This window comes from Monodelphis domestica, chromosome 4 (genome assembly GCF_027887165.1).
Source record: "Monodelphis domestica isolate mMonDom1 chromosome 4, mMonDom1.pri, whole genome shotgun sequence".
Taxonomy (NCBI): Eukaryota; Metazoa; Chordata; class Mammalia; order Didelphimorphia; family Didelphidae; genus Monodelphis; species Monodelphis domestica.
In genome coordinates, this window is record NC_077230.1 from 172,869,414 (window position 1) to 172,888,896 (window position 19,483).

General features: G+C 36.9%; 1 protein-coding gene across 4 annotated transcripts in view; it reads right to left on the reverse strand.

Annotated features, from left to right (window-relative positions):
* Positions 1 to 19,483, reverse strand: part of LOC130453710 (putative sodium-coupled neutral amino acid transporter 11) — a 124,895-nt gene that overhangs the window by 84,576 nt on the left and 20,836 nt on the right. For 3 of the 4 annotated variants that reach the window (XM_056793971.1, XM_056793969.1, XM_056793968.1), the window contains exons 3-4: positions 7,606 to 7,685; positions 6,031 to 6,105 (exon numbers count right to left, since the gene is read on the reverse strand). In XM_056793971.1, coding sequence (XP_056649949.1) covers positions 6,031 to 6,105; positions 7,606 to 7,685 — 155 coding nt within the window. Of the gene's footprint in view, positions 1 to 6,030; positions 6,106 to 7,605; positions 7,686 to 10,336; positions 10,647 to 19,483 lie in introns of all 4 variants that reach the window. The other variant, XM_056793970.1, reaches the window with a different exon arrangement.

Here is a 19,483-nt window from a genome sequence, read left to right on the forward strand (position 1 = left end):
ACTTCCAAATTTTTTTTTTTACTGAATTAGAAAAAAAAAAACCATAACAAAGTTCATTTGGAAGGACAAAGGATCCAGGATATCTAGGGAAATAATGAAAAAAATATATACAAAGGAAGGGGGACTTAGAGTCCCAGATCTCAAATTATACTATAAAGCAGTGGTCATCAAAACAATCTGGTACTGGCTAAGACAGAGAAAGGAGGATCAATGGAATAGACTTGGGTCAAGTAACCTCAGCAAGACAGTCTATGACAAACCCAAAGACCCCAGCTTTTGGGACAAAAATCCATTATTTGACAAAAACTGCTAGGAAAACTGGAAGACAGTGTGGGAGAGACTAGGTCTGGATCAACACCTCACACCCTACACCAAGATAAACTCAGAATGGGTGAATGACTTGAACATAAAGAAGGGAACTATAAGTAAATTAGATGAACACAGAATAGTATACATGTCAGACCTTTGGGAAGGGAAAGACTTCAAAACCAAGCAAGACTTAGAAAGAGTCACAAAATGTAAAATCAATAATTTTGATTACATCAAATTAAAAAGTTTTTGTACAAACAAAACCAATGTAACTAAAATCAGAAGGGAAGCAACAAATTGGGAAACATTCTTCATAGAAACCTCTGACAAAGGTTTAATTATTCAAATTTACAAAGAGCTAAATCAATTATACAAAAAATCAAGCCATTCTCCAATTGACAAATGGGCAAGGGATATGAATAGGAAGTTTTCAGTTAAAGAAATCAAAACTATTAATAAGCACATGAAAAAGTGCTCTAAATCTCTTATAATCAGAGAGATACAAATCAAAACAACTCTGAGGTATCACCTCACACCTAGCAGACTGCTTAACATGACAGCAGAGGAAAGTAATGAATGCTGGAGGGGGTGTGGCAAAGAGGGGACACTAATTCATTGCTGGTGGAGTTGTGAATTGATCCAGCCATTCTGGAGGGCAATTTGGAACTATGCCCAAAGGGTGATAAAAGACTGTCTGCCCTTTGATCCAGCTATAGCACTGCTGGGTTTGTACCCCAAAGAGATAATAAGGAAAAAGAGTTGTACAAGAATATGCATAGCTGCACTCTTTGTGGTGGCCAAAAACTGGAAAATGAGGGGATGCCCTTCAATTTGGGAATGGCTGAACAAATTGTGGTATATGTTGGTGATGGAATACTATTGTGCTAAAAGGAATAATGAAGTGGAGGAATTCCATGGAGACTGGAACAACCTCCAGGAAGTGATGCAGAGAGAAAGGAGCAGAACCAGGAACATTGTACACAGAGACTGATACACTGTGGTACAATTGAACGTAATGGAATTCTCCTTTAGTGTCAATGCAATGTCTCCGAACAATCTGCAGGGATCAAGGAGAAAAAACACTGTCCGCAAGGAGAGGACAAACTGTGGGAGTAAAAACACCGAGAAAAGGCAACTGCTTGACGACAGGGGTTGAGGGGATATGATTGAGGAGAGACTCTAAATGAACATCCTAATGCAAATAACAACAACATGGAAATGGGTTTGGATCAAGGACACACGTAATACCCAGTGGAATCACGTGTCAGTTATGGGAGGGATGGTGGGGGGGGGGAAGAAAAGAAAATGATTTTTGTTTCTAATGAATAATGTTTTAAAATGACCAAATAAAATACTTTTTAAAATTAAAAAACAAAAAAGACATGTACAGAATTTGGAAGCAAGGACAAATAACTGAGTTTGAATATAAAGAGTAGCTTGATCTTTTAAGAATGTTAGGAATGTTAAATTCCAAAACATCTTGAGACCTTGAGTGAATGGTAAGGATATTCAAAGGATTTTTAAGGCTATATTTGACACAAGAGAAAAATGAAAGAAAGTCTAGTAGGAACTTGTTTCAGTTAGTGAAACAATGATTCTAAATGATGAAGAAAACACGGGTTATTATTCAGTCATTCAACTCTTTTGGACTCCATAGAGGGACCCACATTTTCATGGAATTTTCTTGGCAAAGATACTGATGTGTTTTGTGATTTCCTTCTCTGTGGATTAAAGCAAACAGAGATTAAAGAATTTGACCAGGGTTATACAACTATTAAGTGTTTGAGATCATATTCGAATTTAGATCTTCCTGAGTTGAGACCCAGAACTCTATCCCCTGAGTCACCTAGCTGTCCCCTGAGTAAAAGAGTACTTAACTTCCAGTTTTACTTATGTCTTTTCTGCCAAGAAAGATCATCTCCAGATTATGAAATACAAACAGAAGTCGCCAACAGGGAATGGAACACAAGTTAAGTAAGGACACAGCAAGAAATTCTATGGTTCTCAATGATTTAAGGACACCAGAAAGAATCTGTGGATGTGAGGGCTAAACTCCTTTCCGTTGATACTATTTGGAAAGGAATAGAAAATTGAAGAAATATTTACATAATGGAAACAAGTCAATATGTTTCCAGTTAAACAAAAAAGGCAAGAAAAGTGCTTCCTTCAAACTATAGGTCCGATGGGTTTAAACTTCACTCCCCCCCAAAATGAGCACATAATTGAAGTAAGAATTTGGTAGTGTTTGGAAAGGAGTGTGAATATGTACTGGCATAAATTTATTAATGTCATGGCAAACTAATCATAGATCCCGGTATATCTGGATTTCAGTCAGTAAGTAATTGAAGTCTGTCCTGATATGCTTATATGTACATAATATAAGTGACATTGACTGGATGATAATACATTTAAATGGACTTGGAACTAATTAATGACTGGCCCTAAAGATTGATGATCATTAGACTGACATGAACTTGGAAGGGATTTCCTAGTGAGTGCTACTCATTCATATCAATCCCTTAGATGGAGGCATAGAAAATGTTTTTATCAATCATTTGGGCAACATGAGCTGAGAGGTATGGCTAATACAACAGATAACAAGATTGAAATCCAAAGACACCTCAGTGGTTGCTTTGATGATTGAACCCATCAGATGACATTTAATAGTGTCAAAAATACTATTAGGTTTTTAATTTTTGTAAATCAACTACACAAATCCAGTAGGTGAGAGATATATAGACGAGTCAGCTAAGTGATGCAATGCACAAAGCACTGGGCCCGGAGTTAAGGAGATTTGAGTTTAAATCTTGTCTGTGTGGCCTTGGCCAAGTTACTTAATCCCAATAGCCTAGTCCTTGCTGGTCTTCTGTCTTAGAATTAATACTAGGACAGAAGGTAAGGGGTCAAGAAAAAAAAGAATTTTGATAATTGAAAAAATAAGTGACTTGCACATGGTCATATAACTACTATGTGTCAGATGCTGTTTTTAGATCTAGGTCTTTTTGTCTCCAAGGCTGTCCTTCTATCTAGCAGGCCCTGCTCTTCTTCTCCTTAATCTTGAATTTTAAAAAAGTCAATGGTCACTCTTTGGGTCAGAGTACAGAGCAATCATAATTGACATTTCTATAGCACTTGAAAAATTACAAAACTTTTCCCCAATAAGAATCTTAGAAGGGAGGTAGTAGGAGAATCATTTTCCTCATACTACAGATGAGGTTCAAAAAAGTGTAAGTGACTTGCCTAAGATGGGCATGGTATAGTGAGGTGCGAGGGACTGGCCAACAGCCCTCACACTAAAGGAAAGATAGATAGAAGTTTATCTCTGGGGGAAACCAGGATCTGAAGCTGGGAGGGATGGCAAGAGAGAGAACCAGACATCCAATCATATATAAATCAAGCTCCACAGACTTAAGCTCCGGCCTTCCACTTCATAGATACATGAAACAGTAAGAAGACCACAACATAACATCATGGGCATCAGAAATGAGCTTAGAGATCAGGAGAGACAAAGCCCAGTCCTTAAAGCTGAGCTTTGATCATGGACTGTTATGGCTTAATGATAGGGGTTAGAGCAGTAGAGGTGAAAGACTGAGCATGGCCAGAGGCCTGCTCCATGAGAGAGAGAGAGAGAGATAGTAGTAAGGATGAAAAATGAGTGGGTAAAGCTGGGCTGGGCCTGTGGGCTCGTCCATTTATTGATTACCATATGCAAAGATACATAATGTATAGTAATTAATGACATAGAGGATTATCATTGGTAGAAAGGTAAATTGTCATAAGATAAAGGCGGATCCTTCTTCAGCCTGGGGAGAACAAAGAAACCTACTTTCGTGTCCAAACTAGTTGGGATCAAAGTTCATTGCCTTACTGGCCATGCACAGGACAGAGAATGTGCTCTTCTCAGGCCCAACTTTATGACTTAATTATCTGTCTTGAGTAAACACAGCTGTGGACTGCTACATATAGCAAACAGAGTAGTAATAGACTTGGAGTAAGGAAACACAGATCTTCTTCCCCCCATCATCTATATGACTTTGAGCAGGTTAATTCACCTTAATGGGCTTCAATTTTCTCATCTGCAAAATGAGGAAATTGAACTAGAAGATGTACATATAATTCCTTCTAGTGTTTAAGGGAAAAGTGAAAAGTCAAGCTCAGGTCTTATGACTTTGGGCCTGGTGCTCTTTCTATTGCTTTTTTTACATATACTTATAGTGTCTCTCAGAAAGTAAAATCAGAAAAATCAGAAAATGTTTTTTGACCCATTTTTATTTATTTATTTTTTTTAGTTACTACTGTAAAAATATATGGGGCATCTCGGTGGAATTGCCAATAGTTTCAACTAAGCCTTTTTGATGTTGGTTTAATTCATTTATAAGGATCTTCTGACTCCTCTATAAAGTGAATAAACAGTCTGAATTTATGGACCGTCTGAACTTTCCAAGGTGTGCTTGTTCTGTACACATTGTTTAAATGTCCTCAGATAAAGCCAGGAGTAAATATATCTGGAAAGAAATTAATTAGTTGACAGCACAAATGGACTGGGAAATCAGAAATTAAAAATCACTAGAAGAAATCCTTTAGGAAATTGGATGGGAAAGACTAAATGAATTCAGCATTTCAGTGAAGTCTTTAAGATTAAACTCAAGAACCACCAAGTTCTGGAAGCCACATAAATGAAATTGGACTACAAAGCAAAAGTTTCATAATGATGAGCTGAGAGGTCTTAGGACATGGGCCTGGCTGTTTGAAGGTTCCTTTCTCCCCTTAATCCTATCCTCAGTTTAGTCTTCACCACATGCTTCATTTGCTCTTCTCCCAGCAAAAGGCAGTGAACCGGGTCGAAGAGTGTACATTTGAGAGCAGCACTTTGCAGTGGAGTAAGGAAGTGGTGCGAAGAAGAGAAAATGAGGATGAATCATAGAATTAAGTATGGAAAGATCGGAGGATCTCTTTCTAATCAGTGGGGAAAGGGATAGTAGATAAAAGTGACCTAAGGAAAAAGGAGTTAGGAAATTGAAAGAGTTCTGAATTGCTGAAATTTGAAACAAGTTAGTGGACAGCATGCACATTAGAAACAAAACAAAACAAAGCCAAACACCCCAAAATTGTCAATGAAATTTTTGTCTTTTCAGTGACGCCTGCATAAATGGACCATTAATTTTGAATGCATTATCCTGACTTAATGATTTTATGAAGGAGACCAAAGCACACTTCCAGTATCTGTGTTTCATGTTTTTTTTTTTTTTTAATAAAACCCTTACCTTCTGTCTTGGAGCCAATAAAGGCAGAAGAGTGGTAAGGGCTAGGCAATGGGGGTCAAGTGACTTGCCCAGGGTCACACAGCTGAGAAGTGTCTGAGGCCAGATTTGAACCTAGGACCTCCCATCTGTAGGCCTGGCTCTCAATCCACTGAGCTACCCAGCTGCCCCCACTTCCAGTATCTGTCTTTCATGTTTTAACCAAATCTTAAAAAATATTCCTGGAATTTTCTCCACACAGTGAAAGGAACACATCAAAGGATTTGAAATACAGGCAGTATAATGTTTTTCTTTAGTAATCAGACCTTAGAATCCATAAAGCTAGTAAATGACTTTAGACATTGCTGACATAATCCTGTGAATAAATTGATGATTCCCAAAATCCAAATGCAGATATTCTCTGACCCATTCAAGTAGTAATGATGATAATACAAGGATAATCAGTTATGTTGTACTCTACCTGTCACGTAAGCGACCCAAAATAAAAGTAGTATTCCTAAAGGAAGACCGGCTTGATTTATTGAATAAGGTAACCCTAGGGGAAAAGAAAACAAATACCCACATAGATTAAACATGCAGCAACCCTTTAATATTTTGGTTATTTGTGCTAATTTTAATTGTTAAGTTTCAATGGTCTCCTTGTAGCTTCATGTACTACCATGTGATTAATTGTTCATTCAAACATAAAGTCTGTAACTAGAATGAAATTAAATCTAGATATTAAAAAGGGAACAATTCTGCCTTTCCAAGGAAGCATCAAATAAAAAGGAGGTGGTGTATATGAGTAAATGATGGTTTCTTTGGCTGCAGGTGAAATGGGAACTAAGCTTGCCAGCAGAAAATGTTCTATATTTGGAAATGTAAACAAATAAAGAAATAAATGATTATGTAAAAGCATAAAAATTATGTGATCAGTCTGGTGCAATGGAAATAGCACCAGATTCAGACGTCACAGAACCTGAAGTCAAATCTCAGATGTGCCACTTACTACTTACTACCTGATAGAATTTGTAAGTCCTGTAAACACTATAGGCTCCATTTTATCATCTGTAAAAATGATCAAGTGGGACTGGATAACCTTAAAGATTCCTTCCAGTTCTCAGCCTGGGCTTTTAGCTCTAGATTCTCTGATACCAAGAAATTTTGTTTTTTCAGAAGCACATGAAGATGATTAAAAAGCATGAGAATTAGTGAAATTTCTTTTTTGTTGTAGCTCAGAAAATGATCATGTGGACAGTTTTCCACATTCAGTCAGTAGTATTTCTTTTCTACCTTTTTTCTGAGACATTGAGTTCAAAAAACAAAATGACTTTTATTTTACTTTAAGGATAAAAATATATGCAGTTCATGCAATATTTTTGTTTATTTATCATTTACTGAGAAAAACACAAAGAAATGCTGAGTTCTTTAAACCTAGTTGACTGTAGCTTTATTTGTGGTAAAGTTTAAAACTTAAAAATGAATCCAATTTTGGGGACAATGTGTGATTTTAATAAACTTATATTTCTAGAGTAAGAGTAACTTTTTTACATTTTTTTTACATCTATAAAAAGTGCTCAAATGTTGAATATTGTTTCAATTTCTCCTAAAATTTTCACTTTTAAAATAGTATTTTCTTCATGGCTTCATAATTTCCAGAGGTTTTTCAATCCAATAAAGGTTCTTGGAAAGATAACAAAAGTGGTGACTGTTAAATGCAGAATGGAAAAAAGCATAATTTGATTCCACAGTTCACTGTTCAAAACCCTACAAAAACAGGCTCAAGACCCAACATCTTGTGAGTTAATGCCTTATTCTAACGATAAGAGAATGTTACCCCTTAGCTGGTAGAGCATAAAAAGGGAATTCACCTTACTTTGGGAGAGACGAAAGAGGTTGGTATTCATCTAAATGAGGAAAGATCCCAAGAATGCCAAATGACTAATTACATCATTTAAAAATTGGGTATCATGTTGAAAGATAGAATCTAAATAATATTGCCTTTTATGATATGACTATATCTACTTATGGCTAGATTTGAATTTAAAATACTCACCTATTATTGCTGATCCTATGATTGAGTTGACAATATTAAAAACAGCAGAGGACTGATGAGAATTCATAAGGACATGCTGCCTACAAAAGAAAAATATCATTATGAAAGAAATCAACTCAATTTCTTCTTATGTAATATGAGGAAGTTAAAGTGAATGGTGTCTAAATATTCTCTTCAAATCCAAATTCTAAAATTCTCAATTCTTGAGGATTAAAAAGGTTGAAATAGACAATAAATTAGTCATTTTAATATAATTAGTCTTTTTGAAAGGACCACCTAATGTTAACTGAAACAGTATTTGTGACATTGAGCTTAATAGTGAATGTATGACGATAAAATGACACCTTTTTGTTATTAAGGACTATTTTTCACCATTTAGTTATCTTTTGTTCCATAGACTGTGACAACAGCAAAAATTTTGGCTAATTTAGGAATTTCTAGCATATTGAAACAAATTCTTTAAGATGAGGAATTAGTTTTCTATATGCACACATACTTAAAGGGAGATACCATCTTTTTACACTTAATATATCTTTTGGCTTCTGTTATTTTCTTTAGTAAAGTGTACAACTTGTATTCTGTTGTCTCTTTTACATATGCTTAAGTGATAATTGAGGTAGCTAGGTGCCTCAGTGGAAGGAGCACGGGCCCTGGAGTCAAGAAGAACTAAGTTCAAATCCAGCCTCTGACATTTACAAGCTGTGTGGTGGGCAAATTACATAACCTTTTTACCTTAATCCACTAGAGAAGTAAAAGGCAAGTCACTCCAGTATCTTTGCCAAGAACATCCCATATGGAATCATGAAGAGTTAGACATAATAGAACTACTGAACAACAAGGTAATAAATATCTAACTTCACTAATTAGAATTATCAGTTATTTTCTGTTAAATATATCACAAAATTTTCTGTTTCATTTGGAATAACTCAATAATATATTTTTTTCCACTCAGATCAATCAAGAAATAAGTATTTTTTAAGCAACTATTAGGTACCAGGAACTTTAATAGTTTCTACGAATCCACATGCCAAGAATGAAACAGTTCAAAAGCATAACAGGTTGCTATCCCAAAGGAGACAGGGATATATAAAGCACCCAGAATACATCTAAAATTAATTTTTAAAAAGCAGTTAAATCAAGGAAGTTTGGAAGAAAGGATACTAGTAATTGAGGGACTCAGGACAGGCATCAAATTTTTTAAAAGCTTATGCATGAATAGTGTCTTCTGAAAATTTTTTAATTTTTATTTTTTTCCAGATTACTGCCTATTCACTACCCACTGTCAGTCTCTTTCTAAATAGCAAACTTCTTTAATCTGGGGAGAGAGATCACTTCTCTCATTCTTCAGTTGTAACTGCTCTTCATTCAGTCTTGAGTCAGTTGAAGTTTGTTATGTTTATTCTAAACAGGGATGAAGGATAAGGTTGAATGGCTGGTAGATTGGAGTCAGGGGAAGAGGGAAAAGGGGATCCCTAGCTAGCTAAACTCTTCTCCCCAAAGTTAGGTAACTCAGGTTTGGTGCCCTGACCTCCTGAGAGGTTCAGTGTTGAACCCTGGCTTTTGACACCGCCCAACAGGTGATTCCAAGTTCAGGGTAAGGGAGATTGTGATAAGTCTTCTTGTGGACTCCTTTTCTCTTTAAGTCTCTGTCCTCTTCTTGGTTTGAGAGGGTTGTGATCAGGTTCAGGGAAGGAAAGATTTCTGAGATTGGGATCCAGTCAGATATTGACCTTCTCCTCAGGAGGTCTCAAGTCCAGAGAGAGCAGAACAACTGACTCTTTCTGGGTTGTTCTCTTTCCCCAAGGTTCCAAACCTTCTTAAGCCATCCCCCTACTGCTGATGGAATCTTTGCAGTCTCTCCAGGCTTTTCCATTTCCAAAAGTCTCTGGATTTTCTCTCTCACATCTCCTCGTTTTTGTCTTGTCTGCATGGTGTCATCTTGATCCCACAAGAATTACTTACAAATTCTTTTCCTATGATAATCTGTCTATTCTATTTGCTATTCCCACTTAATATCTCCCACCCAAAATAATAAATCTTAGTCTAGTCGATCTATGTTCTATTCTGAAACCTATCTTATGCTAAGATCTGGGTTAAGGGAAAAAAATTTTAGGTTAAATATATAGGTATAAAGTTTTTGTACAATGTAACAATTTTGACTTGGGGTTTAACAATATTTGTAACAGTATACACAAAACTTATTCCTATGCAATAACAATGTAATATATGTCTATGAAACCAATGTACTTTCTTCTACTCCTTATATCTTTTATGCTATATAAAATGTATCAATTATAATGTATATTTATATACTATTCTTTTATGTACTGGTTGATTCATTCTCTCCCTAAAGCTAACTCTCTTTGTAAAGAATTTCCCTTTCCTCCCTAAACTATTCTGTCCCTGTCTGTTAAGGGTTATTATGTTAATTCTTTCCTATCTTATGTTAGTTTATTAGCTTGTTAGTATTCTACATATGTACATGTACATTTCCTATACAAATATTACATATAATACATACACATTACATATATACATAAGCTCTGTTTCTGAAGTCATCCAGACAAAAAGTTACTCTCCTTTTTGCATGTATGCTTTCTGTCAGAGACTTATTTACAGTTGTACATTGTTCTTTGTATAATGGACTGTTCTTATTTAAGAGACAGTCCCTAAAAATCAGTGTGATAATGAGTTTATGTTCTAAGTATGTAGTGTGGATGCATATACTTACCACTCTTCTTGTATTCCTCTTCTTATCTTGTCTGATGAATCTGAATTTCTTCTTGTGTCAGGTTTATGTGCATGTGTGTGCATTTCTCTAAGTGTGATGTTAATGTATACAACAGTTAATCTTACGTGACCCTTTTTATGGAAGTTCGTTTTCCATATTGTCCTTGGTTGAAAGTTCTTTTCATGTTTTTAAAATCCATCTGCAGTCTTTGGTGCTGATTGGAACTCTCCCAGGTCCTGAACTCTTCTCCTTTTCTGGTCCCCCTGTTGTCTGTTGTCTCACCTTGACTGTCAATCTCTCATCAGGTTATCTAGAAATACAGGATCATGCATGTGTGTAAGATTGTTTTTGGCATTGTATGCTTGTGTGTAAGGGTGATTTTGTATTGGGCGTGTGCTAGTGAGATTTTTTTGCAAAAATTGTCTGTGTTTTCTTCATGAGTGAGTGAATGCTATGTTCTTATGTCATGATGTGTGTTTCTGCAGAGGTTTTGAGATGGAGAACTATATGTATGTTTTCCCTGTTTGTATATTGTATCATTTTAATCCATATTCACTTTCTTTTGGGCTTTCTGTATTCAGCATCCTTCTTCTTCCTGTGCATCGTGTGTTAGGGTATGGGTTTCCTGGTTATGTTTTGAGTAATTTCTGTTGTTCCTGTCATTTCTATTATTTCTGGGGCATTTTGTGTCTTCACGGATTCTGGGGCTATTTCTATATTTTCTCCTGACATGTAAATTTGGGCCTAATGATGTTTTACATGAGAAGAATGGTACCATGTTGGTATCTTTATCTCTCACTGTTCAGATAATTTGGATTCTGTCTGTTTCTATTTGCACTGTCTCTTGGGGATGGCCTTTTGCCTTCTTCCTGAGATACTGTCTATAATGGTCTCTATGCACTAAGCATAGGTCTTCTCTGTCTCTGGGATCTTTGGCAGTTTCACTCAATAATTTGGGGTTAGATGTATTCCTCTGGATTTAGTCAGTCTGTTCTTGCAACTACAAGCTATATTCTTGTAGAACCCTCATTACAGTGTCTCTTTGCTTGATGGCCAATATCTCCATGGGGTGCCCACCCTCTTTTTCTCCCCCTGGAAAAGTTATGCTTTGGGTGGAGGAAGAGGGATATTTGTGACCTTTTCTTCTGTTTTGGCGCATTAGAATCTTTCAGGTGGTATTGAACTGTTATGATATTCTTTTGTTCCCAGACCCATGGTACCATGAAGTGAATTTTACTTGGGTAAGGTGCTCCAATGGCATTCTTGGTGTTGCTTATTTTTATTCACTAAGGATCTGTGAAACTGTTTTAATCTTGTCAGCCACGATTTGTTAATCTGTCTAACTCAAGTTAGAATACTTTTCAGTGTTGTTTTCTGTCTGGTTTCTCTGATTTAAGTGAGGCTTCTTCATAGAATGTATTAGGTCTTTTGTCTACTCTCACTCTGGATCAGTATACGTTCTCTTGTTATATGTTTCTGCATGGAAGTTGTCCAGTCATGGTATACAGGGTCCTCAATAGGTACTGTATTTTGGCTTGTGATAGGCTCTAAATTTGAGAAAGGAAGATGTGATAGAAGTATTATGGTGTTTATATCTTCCTCAGTTTGTTTTATATTATAGTTCTGTAATGCCATTTGTTTTCATCCTAATCCAGTGTCATTATCCACAACCTTGAATTTCTCACAAAGTTCTTGATAGTTATTGATTCCCAATTCAGACATCATTCCCTCCACTAATTTTGTGTCTTTTATGCTTTGACCTAACTCTTCAGATGGGATCATTTGTTTTGGATTCAACTTGTTAATGTGTCTATCTGTTTCCCTCTCTTTTGAGGCACTGTGGTCTTGTTTGAAAAGCTTGATGTATTCATAAGGTTCTTGCTCTTCATTGGTTTCTAAGTCAAATATCACTGTATCTAGTGGTTATGTGTGATCCATGCCTTGATTTAACTCTTGGTCAGGGGTTTCTATATTCTCCAAGTTTTTTAACAGCTGTTACCCAGTAGTATGTTGTGACGCTGTGTTATGTGTTGATAAATCTGGTTCTTGTCTATTTATGTATTCCTGTGGATCTGTTATCATATTGTGAATCTGCATGATTTCTTCCATATCTTCTGCCTTTCCTTTCCCCATGTGTTGTGAATTTGTGTATTTTGTCAATGCTTGTGATTCCCTTGTGCTAAAGTATAATGCTACTTTCCTCTTTGAACTTCAGGATGTTGGACAGTGGCATGCTGGCTGCTGACAAGAGTGTCAGAGAGGAGGTCTGCATTTAGAATGTTGAGATGTAGTCTGTCAAAGCTGCTTAAAGGCTGTGTCTCAAACTCATGTTTTGTTCTCTTTTACCCATTCCCTTATATTCTGTTTCAGAGTCTGGTTCAAGAGATAGCATGTCATTGTTGAGTGAATTTTGACTTGTGCTAACTCCTTTTCCAGGTATGTTGTCATTGTGTGGTTTAGGGTTTTTGATCTTATATTGTGGGTAAAATTCCTTTGCTGTTATGTTTAAGCTAGCTTTCTTTGCATTGTCTTTTGCTTCCCCTCCATGGTCCTTAATTGTATCAGCTTGCAACTATTCTGTATCTTTTTGTTCTTTGGGCATTTTAATGGTGGGGTTTATGTCTTTAGCTTTCAATTTCTTTGTGTTTTTTTTTTCTGCTACATTGTTAAAGTGGCCTGGAGAATTTTAATATTGCTCTTTTCCTATTGGAATCATGTTAGGTTGTTGTTGCTTGAAAGATTTGTTATTCCTCCCTCTTTTTGTGATCCCCAGACCCAGTCCTCATGCTAAAAAATTATCTAAGTATGTTCTGATTTATTCTTTGATTTTTTCCCCTTGCATTCTTTTATGCCCCCTTTCTGTGAATCAATATATCATTTCTCATGTCTGAAATGCTAATTTTCAGTTGTTTTCCATTTCAATTATTGATCTCTGCTTTGCACTCATATTTTCTCCAATACTCTGCATAATTCTCAGTTCTCCCACCATTAAATTTTTAGATTCCTCCATTTTTCTTCCACCCCCCCCCTTTTCCATTCTGTGGATATATTCCCATGTTTCCTCCCTGAGGTTCCTCCCAAGTTATTCCTCTCTGTCACTTACTGTGTAGTAAGTGAAGCTAAATCCTGGCTTTATTGTGTGTAACAGTTCTCCTTGGATACCACTTCAGAGTAATGTGGCTTTGCACCTTGGCTTATGGCAGCTTGCATTGACTTCCGGTCAGGTACCTCTCTTCCTCCCTGAGTCTGCAATGGTTACAACACTGTTTATCATTATTTTGCTGTTTCCCATAAGTCTTGTTGTACCCTCAGCCCTGTGAATTTTGGTATTAGTATTTTACACCCCTGTTGTACCCTTGTTCATAGTTTTGTTTCATTGGGCAGGACTGGACTAAATGTCCTGTTCTTCCACAAACGAAACACTTCCTACTGTCTCTTTGCTCCCTCTGTTGGTATTGGTTGCTTTGTCTATTAAAAATTTTGATTGTGGCCAGGTTTTCCACTTCCTCTATTTCTTTTTGCTTCAGGGATTCAGTGGTGTCATGTAATTTTTTCTTAAATTTTTCCTTTTCCTATCCTGTTCTTCCTGACTTTTAAACAGGCAGGTGGTAGTGTCCCTAAGCTCATTTAAGGGAAGTTAATTGTATTTTGGACAGCAATTACAGAAGAAGTTTTTTAGGTGTTGAATGCATCCCCACAAAAACTGTCTCCTGACATGAGCTGTGGACTCCTAGGAGTCTTGGTTGTAACCCAGTATTGCTTCTACATTCTTGAGAAGGCAATCCATAAACAGGGAAGGATGTTCTTTCTTCTCCTGTTGTAGCAGAATGACAGTATTGCTTGTAAGAGATCTTCCCTAAATTTTTTTTTTCAAATACCTCATGTACAAGGGCCTTGCAAAATCAAGATCTGAGTGTTCCTTTGGCCAGTTAGTAAGAGTCTCATCTTGTCTATTTTTTTTTTCAAAAATTGCTTGTTCTCTTGTGGAGTAAAAAGTTCTCCCAAAAGAAACTCTACATTTCTAAAATCAGTCTCATAGAGTCAAAATGTTCTTTTCAGCTCCTTTAGAAAATGTCCTTTAGACAATGAAATGGTTCAGAAATGAACTGAGGCATTTTTTTTTCAGAGATTCCAAGTCCTGTGTTGTGAAGGACTTGTGTACTTTGGCATGTACTGTCCCAGAATTGTGTGTCACTTTTGCAAAGTCTCTGAGAGGCATGATTTTCTGAGTCCCCTGGACCTCTTCAGGTTTTCTGTTATCAGGTGTCTCTACTGTCATTGCAATGTTGTAACACACCCCTACTGCCCCTGGTGTTATGGAATTAGCTGCCTCAGAGCCCTTGTCCATGTCACTGTTCTTGGTCAAGATTTCTTTTGTCATCTTCCCAGCCATTGTTTCTGTTGGTTTTCTCATATTTTCTTTCTTTTTTAGCATGTACTCCTAGCATATTTCTGTCAGTATAGGGATCTGTGTAAATAATTCCTCTAGCCTCTTGTCCAGCACTAAGGTATTCGCTGCCTTCTTATGCATTATGATCTTGGTCCCTGACTTGATGTAATTTACTGCCTGTCCAAAAGCAGTGAGGGCTACATAAATCTTAGGGAGAGTTTAATAGAGTATTGAAAATTCTAATGGTATCTTGTTCCAGTAGTTAGTCATATTGAAAATGCTTCCTATAGTGTCATGTATCATGACTGCTATAATGTTGTATATAAAACAGTATCCTCAATATGCCATTATAGCCCCCATCAGCATTTTCCAAAACATTATCTGAAACATTTCTTTTCTTTTCTCAACTATCCATGTCTTTGTTTGGTGTTTTCCCTTACTTGGAATCAAGATGTCTGATTCTAAGTAGTAACTGCCTCAGTGCTCTTTCTCAAGTTGGCTGCCCTACCCAGGGAACTGCAACTGTCAACAGATAACAGTTGATAATGGCTTCTGTCAGACCTCTGGGGTGTCACTTGTAATAAAGGGGTTTTTTATGTGAAGAGAGAGGAGAGGGGGAGAATAGAGCCTTCCCTCCCTCAAGACCAGAACAAAGGGAGGAGGAGTTGATGTTAGGTTTGGACCAAGAGGTAGAAAGAGGGTGAGTCTGTTCTTTCCCCCTTACAGTCCTCTTTAGTTATGGCTCCTCATTAAGCCTGCCTGTTCACTCCCCACTCCCAGTCTCTTTCTAAATAGCAAGCTTCTTTAATCTGGGGAGAGAGATCACTTCTCTCATTCTTCAGTTGTAACTGCTCTTCATTCAGTCTTGAGTCAGTTGAAGTTTGTTTTCAAGTTTATTCTAAACAGGGATGAAGGATAAGGTTGAATGGCTGGTAGATTGGAGTCAGGAGGGAAGATGGAAAAGGGGATCCCAGGCTTGCTAAACGTCTCCCCAAAGTTAGATCACTCAGGTTTGGTCCTGAGAGGTTCGGAGTGTTGAACCCTGGCTTTTGACACCACCCAACAGGTGATTCCAAGTTCAGGGTAAAAGGAGATTGTGATGAGTCTTCTTGTAGACTCTTTTTCTCTTCAAGTCTCTGTCTCCTCCTTGTTTTGGGAGGGTTGTGATCAGGTTCAGGGAAGGAAAGATTTCTGAGATTGGGATCCAGTCAGATATTGACCTTCTCCTCAGGAGGTCTCAAGTCCAGAGAGAGCAGAACAACTGACTCTTTCTGGGTTGTTCTCTTTTCCCAAGGTTCCAAACCTTCTTAAGCCATCCCTCTACTGCTGATGGAATCTTTGCAGTCTCTCCAGGCTTTTCCATTTCCAAAGATCTCTGGATTTTCTCTCTCACAGAGGGAACTGCAGATATCTTCATGGTCTATGCCATCTGGAGAAAGGTGTATGGAACACTAGCCACCCTGATCAGATCCCTTAACATTGATATATGGATTGATTTGTTTACTGACACCCCAAGGCAATTGAAAGGTTGCCTTATGGGGCCAAATTACTCTGCTAAAACAGAGGCTGCTCTGATAACCAACTCACTGTCCAGAGGAGGGAAGAGCAAGCCTCCCAGAGAGGATTGGGGCACTCCTTCTCCTATTCCTCCTCTGCTCCAGGGAGATCCTCAGGAGCCACCTCCCTATATCATGAGGGAAACCTCCCTTCTCTCCTCACCTTCTCCTGTGCCTCCTCCACTATTTGTGTTTCCTTCCCAAAAGTCCCTGCCATCCCCATCAGCTCCCCCTTTGCGCACCTTCCCTACACCCAGGGGCTTAGTATGGCTGGAAGAAAAAAATGGGTGTTCACTCCCAACTACCCTTATGCCAAGGGGGTTCTGGTATGGGTGAGGATTTACAGCCATTCCTAGTTTATGCCCCTTCTTCTTCCACAGACCTCTACAACTGGAAATATTAGCATCCCTTGTTGTTTTTGTGTGGCTAGCTATAAGATTACAAGGAAGGGGCAAAAAAGAGTTTAAGATGCAATTGCACAAAGCGGAATTTCTTTCCTAGTTGCTGTTCCCCACTCCCTTCACCTACATTCCAAACCTTCCAACATCCAGCATAGCAGGCTACATAGAAGAAGCTCTGCGTGCTCCAGCAGCAAGCTTCCATGAAAATACCTGTTCAATGATTTTTTTCCTTTTTCTTCCTTTGATGGGCGCCCAAGGGAGCAAAAAGGAGAAAAATTCAGAGCAGAAAAGGGAGATTTTACTCCACAATTTAAGGTAATTTTCACTTAAAATTGTTTTTGATGTATTCAACTCACTAATGATTTTGATATGGTACAATGTAATTTCATTTATTGTGGTATCTGTTTGTCAGTTAAATGTAAAATGTTAGCCAGATTTTATTGAGCACAAAAATTCGTGGTTAGAGTTTGTTTTGTTAAGCCCTGCCATGCATAATGGTTTCAGTGAATTTGAGTTGTTTAAATGTGATTAATAGCCAGTCTGACAGAATGTTTATTCTATAAGGACAGAAATTGTACTGGCTACTTTGTGAATGTAAAAAACATTCAGAAAAAGTTGTAATGTTGTTGAGGAGAATGTATTCTGGAATTTTAACTTGGGATTTTTCAAATAAGATATTATTTTAATGTATGTGCTGTCAGAACTAGCAACAAGTAATCATATTACATAAAAATTTTCAAAGTGGTTAATCTGTGCATAGGATTTTGATTAATCTCTGTATGGGATTTAATAATACAAGTACTAAGAATTTGATATTTTATTAAAGAGGGAATTTCTAAACATTGTATTTGACTAAGGTTGTATGAATTGTTTTTAAAAGAAATGTGTGAAATGTCTTAGATGGGATTTGTGATCAAGAGATGAACATGCATTCAGACACAAATTGCCAGAAAGTAATGATGAGTGAATATAAAATATGTATGCCTTTGTAATAAAAAGAGAATTAACTTTTCCACCTAAATAAGTTAAGGATATATGATATGCAAACTGTATGCCCTTAACAAGAACAATTTTGACCGGCCCTCTGTCATACCCTTTAATCAAGAAGGGCTTGACATGGGGATTACATGCAATTCAGTATAATACCTTTCCTCCACCTACCATAATGGCAAAGAGGAGAAGGCATAAGAAATAAGAGTAATTAAAAATAAAATAAACAAATATTAGGGGTGGATTTTAGCATGAATTAAACACCAAAATTATAATTTGGAATAATGTTGATGAAATTTAATCAGGTATGTGGCAATATTTGAGGTATAAGGAAACTAAACTGGATATTCTATTCTGCTTTAGACAGAGGATTGAAAGGAGTCAGGGTAAATACTCTGAACTTCAGTTAGTTTAAATAATGAAAGATTGCTAAAAGACTTAATCAAAGTTATTTGGAAGGGTGGAGTTCAAACTAAAATCCACTGAAAGTAATTTATTATGGAAGGTTTGATACATTCAAAATTTTAAATTGTGGTAAGTCCACTTGTTAAAGAGGGATAAGTGACAAGGTTGTTAAGTAATAAAAACCTAAATCAAACCAAGCAACCTTAGGATAAATTGCTTACAAGCTATTAACCCCTTCTTCAAACATAGGAGGGAGAAAGAAGTACTTCTAATTGCTTCACATTGATACTCGGGGACTAAACTAGCAAAACAATAAATGCGTATGACCTCAAAGAAGTTGACAACTACTGTGTGATAAAAATTAAAGAGGAGTATATTTTAATTATATACTTCAGAAGTTTTAAGATATTCAAATGAGTAAACATTGCCAGTTGTGTCCCACCAAACAGCTTGTTTGAAGCTATAAAATGTTAATGCGAGTATTCCATGTCCCAAATAATAAGATTAGTTAAGTAATATGTAATTGATGAGTTATCTCACAAGAACTTTGGTAATATAACTTGAGAGACCCCCCCCCCAGATGTTAGTTGGTGTTTTGATTAAATATTGACCTATACAGTAGCCAAGGAACAGGCAGGATTTTGAAAATGGTATATGTGTGACAAATGCTTGCTCAAAATTTATGACTGTTCTGTGAATTGCTGCTAATGTGATCTAAAATTGATAACTGATGAGATCTATACTAAAGACACAGAGTTTTGATGATATAATCCTTTAAATCAGGATCTTTAGAGTTTTTGATTAGCACTTGCAGGGATACCAAATGAAATGTTATTTTTATGATGGTAAAGCAACTCAGAGGAGATTAAGAGGTATGTTGTGGTGAATATAGAAGAAAGAGGGACTTTGCTCTAGAGTCCATAAAGCTTGAATATGCAGATTTGTAGAGAAGAGAGGGAGTAAGAGAGAGAGAGGGGAAGGTGAAAGCGTGAAAGCGAACAGATAGATGTTCTGCTCTTATAATTGGATCACTGACCTAAGGATAATTTCTAAAATTAATGTTTTTGGTGTTGGTAAATCACAAATGATTCTGGAATTTCTCTGGAAAGTTACCCTGAAGAGAATCCAGTATGGACTTATTTTAGTCCTTCAGATGGCCTGGGTCCAGTAGATGATCCAACTCTGATTTATATTTACTGTGGCACTACTCAGTTCAGCACTAAGAATATGAGTGATCAGCCTTTGTTTGAGGGTATGGAAATTTGTTTTTGGGACTGCTGATGAGCAGAATTTCTCTGAGCTGTAATGGGTAATGCTTGTCTTTTAAGGGAAAAGAAGGCTTCTGGGATCTAATGGTGACAAAATACACAAAGGACAGAGAACATCCTGGGATGGTTACAGAGGC